This window comes from Myxine glutinosa, chromosome 11 (assembly GCF_964187855.1).
Source record: "Myxine glutinosa chromosome 11, kmMyxGlut1.1, whole genome shotgun sequence".
NCBI lineage: Eukaryota > Metazoa > Chordata > Myxini > Myxiniformes > Myxinidae > Myxine > Myxine glutinosa.
Genome location: NC_136271.1, coordinates 2,727,292 through 2,744,461, shown reverse-complemented (window position 1 = coordinate 2,744,461; position 17,170 = coordinate 2,727,292). Strand labels below are relative to the sequence as shown.

The window sequence follows — 17,170 nt, the reverse complement described above, 5'->3', positions numbered from 1 at the left end:
ACAAATTAACACTTCTAGGAATTTCAGGAAAGAAATTGGGGATTTAAAGAGGCGGATTTGGGGATTTGAAATTTATTTATTCATATTGTGCAGAACTGTACAGTACACGTATGGTAAGTTAAGAATGAGCTGATTGTAGCATGATTGATGTGTAAATCACATGATCATGATGTCCATTGTAGCATTGTGTAGCATGGCATGATTGATGTGTGAATCGATGAATACATAGCACCATCGGTAGGGATAGTGTAGCGATTAAACGCTGCATTGTTTTGAGGTGCATTGTGAATAATGGTGCCTGCACCTTGCGCTATCGATTTTATTGTTCACAAGCGTTCATTTAGCAAACTTTACAACCCTTTCAAGGCATTAGTCTTTTCCCGATGGAGATGCGAGACTATTGCAATGCCCGTGTGTGCGTGTGTGTATGTGTGCGCATCTGCGTGTCTATATATTTCTGTGTCCACGTCTGTATATTTTCACTTAAAAAATGGTTCTCTGCAACAGCTTGTCTGATCGATGCAAAACTTCATACATAGGAGGGACTCCCTATGGAGAATATTTTATTGCTAACTCTGACATCACAGTTCACATGGTATGGTCACCATATTGGATTAAAAGAAAAATTGGACATCATTTTCGCTGAAACCGCTCAATGAAAAAAATTGAAACTTGGCATATGTCATTAACTCCCCATGGGGTATATAGGGTGATAACGATGATGTCAACGATGAAGTGGTATTCCAGCCATAATAGGTCGAATTGAAATTTTTAGCGGAAAAATCTGAAATAACATATCTGATATAATTATGACTCGATGCGAATGAAGAATTTATGATGTTCATAACCCATGCCAAGAAACTATGTGGCATAATAGGGTGCATGGATTATACGGGAATATGGGCCATAATAGCAGTGGGCCATAATAGTATTCAGTTAATGATTCCATTTTTGTTAAGAATGAATGTGCAAGGTGAGACTATGTGCTCTATGAGTGCTGTTCTAGTTAGTAAGTGTTTTCTTTTTTTCTGAATGAAATATCTTTTATATATGCATCAGGGAAGCTATATTAGTGGCCAAGCGAGTGATCTGGAATTTTTACTTTAAACAATGACCATGTGTATGGACAAGATTGTTATGGGAAGCAAATTAAGAAGCCACTAGTTGCATTAGACAGGTGATTGTTCTGTAGAGGGGGCCATTAAGACAGGGTTGAACGTAAATTAATTGACTGTAAAATAATTAAATGAAACAGCCTGTTTCTTAACTTAACTAATGTAATCAATTTGACGAGGTAATAGAGTATACTTAAAAAAAAAAAATGCCATCCATTTCTACACGATATACAATTGAGCCGTGCATGCGAGTTCCAGACCGTCTACACCTTTGGACCACTTGCCACCACAGAGACCCCTTAATAACCTAAACCATTGAGAACCTTAAGACCCCCAAGACACCAAAGACTTCAGGACTCAAGACCCTTAAGATCTCCAAGACCCCCAAGACCCTTAAAACTCCCTGAGACCCTTGAGACCCCCACGATCTGTTAAGAACCCAAAAAGATGCCTAAAACCATTTATAACCTGACTCTTTAAGACCCTTAGGAGCCTCAAGACCCCTACGACCCTATAAGACCCTCCAAGAACGTCATTGATGATTTTATTATCGCCAAACCTCAGGAATTATTCAAGATATCACATTGAATCTTCCACAGCTTATTTTTACGCATGTGCAGTGTAGGTGCACAACATCTGGTAAAAATCAGTCAAACATCAATGTCAACGCATCCAAAACATGTCAAACACCTATTAGGTGGCAATTAGAAAATGTATCAACCAAATTTGTTATGCACACACCATTCATCCTGTAAAACACTTGATAGGCCAAATTTTCCAATATACCCCTGATATCCTTTAAGACCCCGAAGACCCTCAATACCCCAAAGACCCGTAATACCCCAAACACCATTAATACCCCAAATATATTTTAAGGCCCTTTAGGACCCTGTAAATCTTATAGACCCATTTAGAACCCTTAGACCAATTTAGAATCCTTAGACCCATTTATAACTCCAAAACCCTGAAGACCTTCTGTCTGAGAGCCTTCTGCAGTAACACTTGAGGGTCACCAGCCAAAATCAAAAGGCCCCTTATTGGTAAGCCACTTTAGTACCAACAAGCTAAGAGGGCACAAAATTAAATCAATTAATTTTCTCTGTCTCCTTTTTCAGGTTCTGCTCATTTTGGTTGGTAGCACAGAAAAAGCCCTCACATGGCAAGGAGAAAAGTGACGTGTAGCATGGAGAAAAGTGTCGACAACAACAAGTTTACCCCCATTTTAATCAAATGGGATATTTTTGAGATTTATTATGGCCAAACCTCAGGAATTTTTCAAGATATCAGATTGAAACTTACACAAATTATTTGTACGCATGTGTAGTACAAGTGTGTAAAATCTGGTCAAAATTAGGCAAACGTGAAGGTCAATGCCATCCAAAAAAATGTAAAACACCTATTAGGCGGCAATTACAAAGTGTATCGACTAAATTTGTTCTGCACGCCATTTCCTCATGTAAAACACTTGATCGATCAAATTTTCCAAATTACAAAATTTCTGCTTCCACGGCAACTATTGTTTATTTGCTATGCGCGACATACATATGCATGACATATTTTAAAACTCTAACGACGGTTCTTCTGAGTAGATGCCATTGTCTATGAGGTGAACATGTACCACGAGGTATGTGCCACACCGTTACTTTACGTTGGTTTCCCGTTTCCACCAATACGCACAACAACAAAAAACAAAACAAAAAACAAAACCCCTCATTTGAGGTGAGACATCAACAAACCCATCGGTGACGAGCACCCTGCTAGTATAATTTAAACAAGAGGTTTGGCTCTTGGCCATTCAATTAATCAGAGAAAAGCAAGCCACACAAAAAGCACAACAACGTACCTGCAGCCGGCCAAGCAGCAAATCGGTTGCGTGTGGGCCTGGGAGGCAGTATGCCGCAGTCTGTTGGTTGGCTACGACGACAAGCTCCTCTCTAATGATGTCACGGAGGACAAGCTGTCGCAGCAGACGCTCTATATTGTGCCGTGATAGCGAGGAGCCCACACCAAACACAGGACTGGACTGATCGCGTGCATTCTTGTACCCTGTGTAAACCCACAAAGAAAGGCTGGTATAAAGCAGGCAAAGAACCAAGTCAATGGCCTAAAACAACATCTGTAAGTCGAAGTAAAAGTGTAGTTCCCTACTGGATCCCGTTAACAAGGTGTCCTACCATGGAAAATATCCACCAACATGTTGAGTGTGAACCGAGAAGTACTTTGTTTCCCCCATCTTCCCACTGCAGTTTTCTCCTTCAGGAACCGAATCAAAATCTGCACCTCCTTGGTAACATCCCGTCGATTGAATTTCTGCACACAGGGTTTTCCTGGGGTTAAAATCATATTTAGAAGCAATATGTAGGAATTCACTCCACCACAAGACCAGTTTGTTTGCGATTCATGTAAAACTACCAGGCTACCATGACCATAGTGACAGTAGGTGATCACCCCCAATACTTACGTCACCCAATTTTTTTTGAAAGGATTTATTTTTCTTCCACCCCTGAAAGTTTATTCCCTTTTAAATTTTTCTCCGCAACTGCTATAGCGAATGACACAAAGCTTTCAACATAGGAGCATGTAACCATGGAGAAATTTGTTAACGATAACGATGTAAATTTTTTTTTTTTTTTTTTTTTTTTTTTACTTGGCACAGGTCAGATTCTCCCCAATGGGAATATAATTTGACAATGATGATGTCATCGGTGTCTTAATGATGACGTCAAAATTGGATTGGTCAAAAGCCCAACCCAATCAATAAGAAATTTTTTGAGGGCAATCTACCAAGCAATTTGTTGAGAAAAATCAAATTGACGAGGTCGTCGATGACGTGGTCTGGCAACCACACTTTTTGAAAAAATAAAAAAATAAAAATTTCTGAAATGGCTGAACAGATTCACTGCTCACAGTTATAAGTGGCAGTTTTTCGGATCAACTAGCCATGAGAAATGTAGTTTGATAAAAAATGATGCAAAATGAAGGCATCGTTAGTTACGGGCAGTGTGGGATGGCATCGTTATAGGATGGGGCAGTGTAGGATGGCATTGTTATAGGAGGGGGTGGTGTGGGATGGCATCGTTACAAGAGTGGGCGGTGTGGGATGGCATCGTTATAGGATGGGGCAGTGTGGGATGGCATCGTTATAGGATGGGGCGGTGTGGGACAGCATTGTCCCCCCCTACCGCCCCTACCCCCCCCCCCCCCCCCCATCCACAAGTCCTCAGCTCCCCACCAGAGCCTCAACATCACTCTCCCAACTCTGTCCCCCCCACCCCAACTCTGTTCTCCCTTCCCCATTTCTTCCTGTTCTTTAAAACAAAAGGGCATTCCGACATTACATATTATTTCTTCATTACCTCATTCAAATGCAAGAATATTTAACTCTTTCTCCTCCCCTATTCACCTTAATATTATGCCATTAATATATTCAGACTCCCACCTCCTCATAACCTGCTTTCCCACCTTCCCAACTTTTCCTTTCTCCACACTCACAATATCAGTAGGACTGAGATATTTCTCATGAAAATAATTATCCATATTACCTTCAGTTATCCAATTCACAATCTCACGAGATATGTCCCGCGGAAATTTTGTGCAATTGCCACTCTCAAGCTATTGTGAATAGCCTAATTGTGTAAATAAATGATGCAAAATTAATAATCTTTTTTTTCATGACACACACCTATGTATGTATGTATGTATGTATGTATGTATGTATGTATATATATATAAATATATATATATAAATATATAAATATATAAATATATATATATATATATATATACATACAAACATATATATATATATATATATATATATATATATATATATATATATATATATATATATATATATATATATATATATATATATATATATATACATACACACACATGTATATATATATATATTGTTACGGATTCGTCACTTCCGTTGTGGTGGTTTTCATCCACTGTAAACATTTTCGATTCCATGTACTATTATTGTTTTCAAAAGGTTTATTGTTTATGAACTATTTTCAAAAGTTAGAGTTAGAGTTAGAGTTGAAAGAAACCGGAAACCAGATCGGGAACCGGACGACGAGGAGGAAGAAGGGAAAAGAAGGCGGAGCGAGTGAGTCGGACAAGAAGGAGCCGAGCTATTTGCGGTCTGGAGCGAACGTTGGCGAACAACAGTCACTAGCGAACTTTCGGGTTTCCCAGGAAAGGGATTCCTGCGACAGAGTGGTTATCGCTGTGACAGATTAACCTGCGTGTCAGGTTTTGCGACCGATTCAGGAGAGAATCATCGTCGTGCCGTTGCGCCACGAGACCGGGCCGTCGGCCTTTTTGACTCGAGCAGGACTTGAGCTTCGCTCACGGTTTCGTCTTGTTTTGACCATTTTCACCGCATTCAGACTTCGATCTGGGGTGTGTGTGTGTGACGTGGCTTTTGAGTGGAAAGTCTGCGTGTCGCCGACTGTGAGCTGTGGAACGTCCATACCCGAGGGTGTGATTTCCCCGTCGCCTGGAGGGCACCTTTGGATTTCCCAGTCGCCTTGAGGGCGCCTTTGCACAGCTTTGGGCTGCGTGACTGTGACTATCATCCGCACGGGATTCTGGTCTCGATTGGACATTGATCTGTCGATCGCTGGAGCTGATCGACGTTGGCTTGAAGCCGGGGATTAGAGACATGGGGATGTTCTTGTTTCACTCACTTGGAGCACAGTGAGTTATATATTACAAAACTGATGGTACCATCATAGGATATTGATTGTACTTTTGATTCATATTATTGTTGTACTGTTATTCTTGGGTGATCTTAATGCAATATTTGTTTGTGAGTAACAATTGGGGTGGCTTCTCCATTGATCTTTGACATACAGAATAACACATTTTTCTGACGTGACTGCTCTTGGGGCTCGGAGGTACACGTAACAGTATGTATGTATGTATGTGTGTATGTGTGTATGTGTGTATGTGTGTGTGTGTGTGTGTGTGTGTGTGTATGTATGTATTGTTACGTGGTCCTCCCGGTGACTACCTGGTCTCGGTGACCCCCGGACCGTGAGAGGAACTCCGCCAGAAAGATCTATGATTTATACGCTTTCGTAACGCAATCAATATGAATTTCCGTCAATAAGAAACCCCACACCAAGGATCCGGAGTAAGCAATAATATATTCCCCGAGCAATCAACAACCATCAACAATCCACAATCAATATTACGAAGATGGCCATCTTACATATGTGTCCCCCCCTGTCCCCACTCACGACCACTTGGGTCACTGTCCCTCACAATGTCTCTCTTCTCCGCACACGGGCGGTTGAACGAACCCCGGGCGGTCGTGCTCTAAACGTGCACGTCTCGTACCGGGGACAGCTGCTGCAGCGCACACCTCCTTGCCAAGCAACGGGGCAAAACCAAGCGCGGCTTGCAACGCGCGCGAGGCCCAAGGTGCGACCCGTACGCGTCCTTGTAGACGGTGAGGCGAACTGTGCCGGACGCTGGGTTCCGTGCACGAACCCACGGCGACTAGACGTGTAAAGGGGTAATTACCCTGCCCAGGTAACTCCTCTCGCCAGACGGGCTGTCAAACGCAGCGTTCCCCACGCTGCTCAATATCGATACCGCTCTTCTCGGCGCTGGGCGAGGAAGAAGAAGAGAATCACCGCTCCTCCCGGACCTCGTGTCTTTTCTTCTTCCGTTTCCGGTCTCCTTTTCCCCAGAAGGGCTCCTGACCCTTTAATCACAACAACCTTTAATCGACTACACATTAATAAGCAATGACCTGAATAGTAATTCACATAAATCCATAACAGTATGTATGTATGTATGTATGTATGTATGTATGTATGTATGTATGTATGTATGTATGTATATATGTATATATATATATATATATATATATATATATATATATATATATATATATATATATATATATATATATATATATATATATATATATATATATATATATACAGTGATCCCTCGTTTATCGCGGGGGTTACGTTCCAGAACCCCCCGCGATTTTAAAGCTTTATGACCCTCCCCACACTCTTATTAACCTTTCCCACACTCTTATTAACCTTTCTCACACTCTTATTAACCTTTCTCATACTCTTATAAACACTTCCTATACTCTTAAACACTTTTTACACTCTTAAACATACGTAATTTTAACAACATGTAAAATTCTAATGGGTACTCACCATTGAAGATACTGTAGCGACCCATGGGTCCCCCAAGCGAGACCTGCATCAGAATCTCCTTGCTCCAGCCGGTGACGTCACCGGCGGGGATCCCCGGCGCCAGAGTGGCTGGTCACGTGACCGCCAAAGCGTGCCGCGCGTGCGGGTATAATCAGCTACACCTGTTGATCACGTGACCACCGAAGCACGCCACGCTTGAGAGGCGTGGCTTTCGGTTTCGGTTTCTGGTTGTGCTTTATAATGCAGCCCGATAAACGGGCTTTTCAGTGTTCCCGAGTTGGTTTTGAGAATAAATATCTTCTCGGACGAGTTTGTGTCTTGCCCGTCATTTCGTCCGTATCAAGCAAGAGCCCCGGCTCTTCAATACTACAACTTGCGTGATGAAGATGATGATGAATTAGCTGTGCAGTACTGATGACGATGAAGGTGATGACGATGATGAATGTACTGCACAGCCAGAAAGAGCATTACAGTTACCCATTACGTGGGTAACTAGCACAAGTGGAAGCTGCCGCATCTGCGTTTTCCATACGCACGACTCTTTGTCTCTTTGTCTACTCTTCTACTGTACACTATTTTATTTCTTGTAATATGTTTTAATTACTGTATTTTTCTGATTTTTTTACGTTTTTCAATTTTTTAGGCTAGAAAATGCTTATTTTACCACAAAAATATTTAAAATAATAGTATATAAAAATACATTTATACCGCAAAATCCCGCGATATAGCGAAAAATCCGCGATATAATTTTACATATACTAGCGAGAAAAACCCGCGATGTACCGAAGCCGCGAAAAGTGAACCGCGATATAGCGAGGGATGACTGTATATATATATACTAGGGCATGCCCGTACGTGGGTGCCCGTTCCTTGCCAAAAAAAAAAAAAAAACGCTACCCGTACGCTCTACCCCGCCCGTACGCCCGTAAACAAAAAAAACAACGCTCTTCGCTTCCGCCCTTCGCTCTGACTGAATTGGGAGAAATAATGCGCATAAGAAATCGAGAAATTAATATTTTCTCCGGAAGAAATCGAATTACGAACCGTAATGGCGCACGCGCTCGGCTCGGCTCGCTCTCACATCGGCCACGCCTACGCAACAAAGCGTTCTGTGATTGGCTGCCGGAAGTGAAGTCTTCACTGTCCGGAAGGTCGCAAATCGCAGTTACGATGAATCGCAAATTAGTTTTAATTAGTTTTAAAACATAGTTTAACGGCAACATAGTTTTCCAACGTGAAATAAATGAATACGCTCTCAAATGTGCCGTCCGAGGCAGAGTCTGTTCGCCACGTTCGGCACACGTGATAGCTCGCTGCTCTCCGATTGGTTGAATCGTTTTTTGGACATAGCTCGGTAACTACTTCTCCGATTAATATGAAACCTTGAAAAGGCACATCCTCGGGTCCCCAGCAATATACCTGGCAAGTTTAAAGTATATCGGACCGGTAGTTGTCGAGAAACAGCGGTCACAGACAAACATACATACATACATACATACATACAAACATACAAACATACACACAGAGATTACTGGAATTATAGATACTAGGGCATTGCCCGTACGTGGGTGCCCGTTCCTTGCCCAAAAAAAAAAAAAACGCTACCCGTACGCTCTACCCCGCCCGTACGCCCGTAAACAAAAAAAACAACGCTCTTCGCTTCCGCCCTTCGCTCTGACTGAATTGGGAGAAATAATGCGCATAAGAAATCGAATTACGTACCGTAATGGCGGTCAGCTCGTAACGCGCTCAGCTCCGCTCGTCTCACATCGGCCACGCCTACGCAACAAAGCGTTCTGTGATTGGATGCCGGAAAGCGTGCTGCCGGACAGTCTTCACTGTCCGGAAGTTCGCAAATCGCAGTTACGATGAATCGTTTTAATTTAATCGCAGTTTGAATTCGTTTTAAAACATAGTTTAACGGCAACATAGTTTTCCAACGTGAAATAAATGAATACGCTGTCAAATGTGCCGTCCGAGGCAGAGTCTGATCGCCACGTTCGGCACACGTGATAGCTCGCTGCTCTCTGATTGGTTGAATCGTTTTTTGGACATAGCTCGGTAAGTAATTGTCCGATTAATATGAAACCTTGAAAAGGCACATCCTCGGGTCCCCAGCAATATACCTGGCAAGTTTCAAGTATATCGGACCCGTGGTTGTCGAGAAACAGCGGTCACAGACACACAGACACACAGACACACAGACACACAGACACACAGACACACAGACACACAGACACACAGACACACAGAGATTACTGGAATTATAGATAGATATATATATATAGATATATATATATATATATATATATATATATATATATATATATATATATATATATATATATATATATATATATACAGTGGAACCTTGACTTACGAGTGCACCAACTTACGAGTTTTCCGAGATACGAGCCGTCGCTCGGGCGGTTTATTGCTTTGAGATGCGAGCCGAGATCTGAGTTACGAGCTTACGCCACCCGCCACCAGGTGGGTTCCGGTCACATGGTTATCTTGCCGTGCAAGCATATCTGCCGTATATCGCTGCTGTTTTGTTTTCGCATTTTGGTTATTTTGGAGCTTACGCCAGCCGCCACCAGGTGGGTTCCGGTCACGTGGTTATCTTGCCGTGCAAGCATATCTGCCGTATATCGCTGCTGTTTTGTTTTCGCATTTTGGTTATTTTGGAGCTTACGCCAGCCGCCACCAGGTGGGTTCCGGTCACGTGGTTATCTTGCCGTGCAAGCATATCTGCCGTATATCGCTGCTGTTTTGTTTTCGCATGTTGGTTATTTTGGAGCTTACGCCAGCCGCCACCAGGTGGGTTCCGGTCACGTGGTTATCTTGCCGTGCAAGCATATCTGCCGTATATCGCTGCTGTTTTGTTTTCGCATGTTGGTTATTTTGGAGCTTACGCCAGCCGCCACCAGGTGGGTTCCAGTCACGTGGTTATCTTGCCGTGCAAGCATTTCTGCCGTATATCGCTGCTGTTTTGTTTTCGCATGTTGGTTATTTTGGAGCTTACGCCAGCCGCCACCAGGTGGGTTCCGGTCACGTGGTTATCTTGCCGTGCAAGCATATCTGCCGTATATCGCTGCTGTTTTGTTTTCGCATGTTGGTTATTTTGGAAAATTTCTTAGTTTTAACCATGGGTCCTAAGTAATTGAGTGCCAAGGGCAGTACTGAGAAGAAGAAGAGGATGATGTGCTTGGATATAAAACACGCAATCGTCGAAAAACATGAGCGAGGTGTGCGTGTTGTCGACTTGGTGAGGCAGATGTGAAGGCAGCTGAAGATTTTATTATAACTTTTGCCGAACTGATAGAAGCCGAACGATACATCCCCCAGCAAATCTTCAACTGTGACGAGACAGGGCTCTTCTGGAAAAAGATGCCGAGGAGGACGTATATAACGGCAGAGGAGAAGAGCATGCCAGGCCACAACTTGTTCAGAGTGCCGGCGATAGCTCGCCTTCTCTTTGTGGAAGACACGGTGAGATCCTTAACATCCAACAACTAATGGGACGCAAACGGGGCGCCCAGTTTAGCGGTACACACATTGATGAATCACCCTGCCTGTGAAACACCGACATGACAGGTTATAGCTGGGTCGGGATTCAAACCCAGGCTGGACAGTTTAGAGTCAAGTGTGCGTACCTCCAGTCCAGGCCATCCTGCCAACTTGTATGCTGCATACAGGTGAAATATAAAGCGCGAGATATTTTTATATATACTGCATATTTAAAAAAAAATTGGTGTGGTTTTTGGCGGGTTGGAACGGATTAATAGCATTTCAATGCATTTTAATGGGGAAATTTGATTTGAGAAACGAGCAAATTGAGTTACGAGCTCGGTCACAGAACGAATTAAACTCGTAAGTCAAGGTTCCACTGTATATATATATATATATATATATATATATTGTTACGGTTTTGCGTGACCCCCGTTCCCTTACCAAGGGGAGATTAAGCCCCTTGTTCTTCTTGGGTCGTCGCAACCGCGAGACTCGAGTCGCCACTTCCGGTCAGACGCGGGACAGGGTTTCGGGACGATGTTCGCACGTACCTCAGTACCCATGCCGCCGCGGAAGCGGGGATCAAGTCTCACACGAACCACGCGTAATATGAGTGCACCCGAGCGGATGGCGCACCACGTGGTCCATGCTATTACCTTGGTATTGGAACCCGATTAGGGCGATATTATTCGTACCACACTCAGTCAATGAGGGAGAGACAAAAGCGATCGAATCAAAGAAATAACACGATTTATTATTATTTACAATGATCGGTAGAAGAACAGAGACACAGGGCAGATCTTCGTCAGTCTTAACTTATTTTCCCAGACAATGGGCCCATTCACACTCACAGGGGGATGAAGGAAGGAATGTTCATGCGCTGAACGCGCCGGCTTGGTCGTTCAGGAACAGCTCACCCGGCGTGGCCCTCTGCCTGCCACAGCATGTCCCTCAACGAAGGCAGGCAGGCAGGCGGGAGGGATCCTCGCGGCGCGTATCTCGAACAAAGGCAGGCAGGAAGATATGCGTTTCTCTCGCCCGGCACGGCGGTCCTTCACAGCGCGATTAATACAACTCCGCGCTTTCACTCTCGTAACTCAACGGAGGATCTGACTCAAGCTCAACCGCGAATCCAACTTGTAACTCAATTCAACACCGCGCACTCTCAGAACTCTTAACTGAGGCGGGGGCTTCGGGCACAGGGTTATATTGCCACGCCCTGGCCTGCCTCGAATGTTCCAAACCACGCCTTTTGCCGCAGTGCTAAGCCACTCCCCTCGAGCCGTGATTGGCGGCTCGTGCTTACCGGTCACACCCCTCTCCTGTCCCGCCTTCCTTCGGCCTGGATCGACTTGTCAGGCCGGCCTCGTGGTAATTTGCACCAAAACTCAAAGCATCGAGGCGGCATAAGCATTGGAAGGAAACCTAACTCTCATTATTCTACTCAACGCAAACTAAACATAGGAAAGGTCTACGCTTACACTTACTAAGAAATAACTGAGCTTAAACAAGGCTACATGTTGTAGTGTGACTAACTATGAGGGGAAATTAACCTTTATTTGTAAAAACACAAAACCGCAACAATATATATAATATACAGTCACGTGAAAAAGTAAGCACACCCCATGTAAAGTTTTGACTTTTTCAACATACAGCTATTTGATCTTCATTTCAACAATATTGACAGATAAAGGTGATGTTGGCTTAGCGGTTAGGGTGCCGGTGTTTGATAACGCCTGGTGTTGGCTTAGCGGTTAGGGTGCCGGCTTGGGATCCTAGGATCCTGGGTTCGAATCCCGATCGATCGCTGAATTAACGCCAGGGGGGTTGACTCAGCCTGTCATCCTTCCGAGGTCGGCAAATTGAGTACCAGCTTGCTGGGATGAATGATCACGGTGTGTACCCCGGGTTAGAATAGGTACACCGTATCCCTGCGCATCGTAAGAGGTGACCAAGGGTTGGCGTCAGGAAGGGCATCCGGCCATAAAAACATTGCCTCAAATAGGGAACCATGATTGTCATGGGGCCCGCAAGCCCTGCTCTAGCGGGGAAAATGGCCTTAAAACGATCATCTATCTATAATTCCAGTAATCTCTGTATGTCTGTGTGTTTGTCTGTGTGTTTGTCTGTGTGTTTGTCTGTGACCGCTGTTTCTCGACAACCACGGGTCCGATATACTTGAAACTTGCCAGATATATTGCTGGGGACCTGAGGATGTGCCTTTTCAAGGTTTGAAATTAATCGGAGAAGTAGTTACCGAGCTATGGTCACCGTACTCGCAAGCCGTTCGCTTTGGCTTTGCGAATGGACCAAACCATTTCATGTAAATAGAGGGGGGGGGGTTCTACCGTACTCGCAAGCCGTTCGCTTTGGCTTTGCGAATGGACCAAACCATTTCATGTAAATAGAGGGGGGGGTTCTGTGGTCGTTACTGCCACGTGGTTTCAAAGTTTTTTTTTGTTGTTGTTGTTTGCACGCATGTTTTTTTGCACCCACGTACGGGCACGCCCTAGTCTATATATAATTCCAGTAATCTCTGTGTGTCTGTGTGTTTGTCTGTGACCGCTGTTTCTCGACAACCACGGGTCCGATATACTTGAAACTTGCCAGGTATATTGCTGGGGACCCGAGGATGTGCCTTTTCAAGGTTTGAAATTAATCGGACAAGTGGTTCCCAAGGTATGGTCACCGTACTCGCAAGCCGTTCGCTTTGGCTTTGCGAATGGACCAAACCATTTCATGTAAATAGAGGGGGGGGGGGGGGGGGTTCTACCGTACTCGCAAGCCGTTCGCTTTGGCTTTGCGAATGGACCAAACCATTTCATGTAAATAGAGGGGGGGGGTTCTGTGGTCGTTACTGCCACGTGGTTTCAAAGTTTTTTTTTGTTGTTGTTGTTTGCACGCATGTTTTTTTGCACCCACGTACGGGCACGCCCTAGTTCATTCAAAGGTGATATAATATAACAAATATCATGAAACGTTTACATTTTGTAGTCCATTGTATCTTACTATAATTCACCAAATGTCCGTCCATCTGACTGGCTGTCTGTCTGTCTGTTCGAAGGTACCGTAAAAACTGCTGAACAGATCGCAACGATATTTTGGGTGGGTAATCCTGGGATCCCCAGGAGTAAAATAGGCTATTTAGTTTTCCCAATTTCAGCTTTGGTCTCCAGCATTCTCAGGTTTGGACTCCCGCATAACATTCGCGTTCGCATAACGTTCATTGTGATGATGTTTTCATTGTGACGATGTTGTTTTCCCGGGTGCCGCACAAACCGCTGCACCGATCGCTGCACCGATCAGACTCGGTGACCTCGGACAAAGACCTTTTACAAAGACACGGGTTGAATCCCTGCTTGAGAGAATTCCAACCCCCTCGCCGCCATCACGGCCGTCTCTCCAACTTACAATCCCATGAGATATGCGGAAAGGACGACCCAAAACCAATATAAACATCATTAAACATCATTCGTATATAAACATCATTAAAAGTAAATAATGGCCTTGGCCAAAGTTCAAACGACATTTAATCTCAACATGAGAGAATTCCACAGAGCTATTTGGGCGGTGAGTACGCTAACAGATCGCTGTCTCCATCGATCTTGCCAAGGCCGTAACAGCTATCGGCTCAAAATCCTTTTAACTGTTGATTTGGTACAGTTACAAGTATCGGGAATTTGGCACACGTATCGGGAGTACATACTACATAGCGATTGTGAATGTGACAGCTCTGAGGCGTCTTTCGCTTTGCATCAGTGATGGCGAGCACCAATGTGGCGGCTGTAAGATTAAAATCTGGCTTCAAGCCCCCTCACCACCCAAAGCCTTCAACCAGACATATTAACACGCTCCTCCCCCTTCATTCCCGTTCTTCAAAGCAAAGCGGTAAAAATTGTTGTATCGCCATTATATTTGAGGAGCAACGGTACCCACCCTAAGGGCGGAGCTTCAATTGGGAGGCGCGATTTATTTTAACATCCGTTAAATATCACACGCAAATCATCAAAATCTAAACAGTATTTTTAGAATTTCAATTTTTTTAAAACCACATAACTGTGATTTGATGATTTGCGTGTGATATGATTTAACGGATGTTTATATGAATCGTTTAAAATAAAAAAAGCCTTCAATTTCTGATATTTTGCCTTTTCCTTTGGGCCTCCCAATTGAAGCCCCGCCCGTAGGGCGGGTACCGTTGCTAGTAATTTAAATAAACATAAATACAAATTTCGCATGTGGAAAAAGTAAGTACACCCCATGAAATGTTTTTTAAATCTTTTTAACATATGTGGACATATCAATATTTGATCTTCATTGAAACAGTATCTTCAGATAAAGGTGATCTAATTGAACAAAAAACAATGACAAAATTGACTGGTAATTTTTTGTTGAATAAATTTTTGCAGAGATGCCATTTCCTTCTGTGGAAAAAGTAAGTACACCCTTGGCTCGAATAGGTGGTATTGCCCCCTTTGGCAGAAACAACCTCAAGTAGGCGTTTCTTATAACTGTCTACCAGTCTCTGACATCGACTGGGAGAAATTTTTGCCCACTCCTCCATGCAGAATTCTTTCAGCTGTGCGATGTTTCAGGGGTTTCTTGCATGCACAGCTCGTTTCAAATCCCCCCACAACATCTCGATGGGATTTAGATCCGGGCTTTGACTTGGCCATTCCAGAACCCTCCATTTCTTTCTTTTCAACCATTCCTTGGTGGATTTACTGGTATGTTTAGGGTCATTGTCATGTTGCAAGGCCCACCTTCGGTTGAGTTTCAACTTTCCGACAGATGGTCTCACATTATCCTCAAGCACCCTCTGGTACAATGAAGAATTCATCGTGTATTCTATGATGGTGAGCTGCCCAGGCCCTGATGCAGCAAAGCTGCCCCAAACCATAATATTTCCACCACCATGCTTTACAGTTGGTGTCAGGTTCTTGTGGTCAAATGCTGTCTTTGGTTTTCGCCAAACATGTCTTCTGGTACTGTGACCAAATAGCTCTACCTTTGACTCATCTGTCCAGAGCACATTGTTCCAGAAGTGCTGGTCTTTGCCTAGGTGTTCATTGGCAAACCTTAGTCTTGCCCTGATGTTCTTTCTGGACAACAAAGGTTTCCTCCTGGTACACCTCCCATGTAGATCAAATTTGTGCAGCCTCTTTCTAATGGTAGACTCGTGCACTTTGCCATCAACAGTGGCAAGAGCTACCTGTAGGTCCCGTGATGACATTCTGGGGTTCTTAGAGACTTCTTTCAGCATCTTGCGGTCTGCTCTTGGGCTGCACTTGCTGGGGCGGCCTGGCCTGAACAAGTTGGCAGTTGTTTGGAATCTTCTCCACTTGTCGATGATCTTCCGGACAGTTGAATGATTGATTTCAAATTGTTTGGAGATCTTTTTAAATCCCTTCCCAGACTCGTAGGCATCTATAACCTTCTTTCTGGAGGCCTCATAGAGCTCTTTTGATCTAGGCATGGTGACGCCGCACACTTCAATAACAAAGAGCAAACCAAACGAAATGTCTGAGGTTTAAATAAGACAGGTTCCTCCAAGATCCTCTCTAACGATGTTCTAATCATTTGCACCTGAGCTGGTGCACCTGATTCTAATTTTAGGTATTTGAAGTAGTGATAAATGTAGGGGTGTACTTACTTTTTCCACATGCAAAATTTGCATTTATGTTTATTTAAATTATATAATTGACTACAAAATGTAAATGTTTCATGATATTTGTTATATTATATCACCTTTATCTATCAATATTGTTGAAATGAAGATCAAATAGCTGTATGTTGAAATATGTTGAAAAAGTCAAAACTTTACATGGGGTGTACTTACTTTTTCACATGACTGTACATATATATACATAAAACACAGTTTGTGTGTATGTGTATGTGTGTATGTGTGTGTGTGTGTGTGTGTGTGTGTGTGTGTGTGTGTGTGTGTGTGTGTGTGTGTGTGTGTGTGTGTGTGTGTGTGTGTGTGTGTGTAATGTTACCGATAGACTCCGAAACGGAGAGGCTCACGTGCTTGATATTTGGCATAGACATGGCCATTGAGCCTGGGACGAACATGGCCGAGACAATATTTGACGAGATCCATATTTTTTATTCATATTTACCTCAGCGCATTTCAGCGAAGTACCCGCTAATCTCAGCCAGTGCGAGCAGCTCGCTGATTCGCTCAGAGCGATCACGTGATGTTCCATCCCGTCACACGTCACACGTTTGCACGTAATTCAGGGCGAAAAGCCATTGCGTTTTTTCACCTTTATGCGATCGTGTTTTGTGTCGATTTTGTGCGATTTGAATTAAATTTTAATTCATATTTCGTGTTTACGAATTCGA

General features: G+C 43.6%; 2 protein-coding genes across 3 annotated transcripts in view; both read right to left on the bottom strand.

Annotated features, from left to right (window-relative positions):
* TAF5 (TATA-box binding protein associated factor 5) overlaps positions 1-17,170 on the bottom strand; it is a 543,784-nt gene that overhangs the window by 327,981 nt on the left and 198,633 nt on the right. The gene's annotated exons all lie outside the window — the stretch shown is intronic.
* Positions 1-17,170, bottom strand: part of LOC137436359 (recQ-like DNA helicase BLM) — a 99,898-nt gene that overhangs the window by 16,324 nt on the left and 66,404 nt on the right. For both annotated transcript variants that reach the window (XM_068130064.2, XM_068130065.2), the window contains 2 exons: positions 3,290-3,425; positions 2,959-3,161 (listed from right to left, as the gene is read on the bottom strand). In XM_068130064.2, the coding sequence (XP_067986165.2) occupies positions 2,959-3,161; positions 3,290-3,425 (339 nt within the window). The remainder of the gene's footprint in view (positions 1-2,958; positions 3,162-3,289; positions 3,426-17,170) is intronic.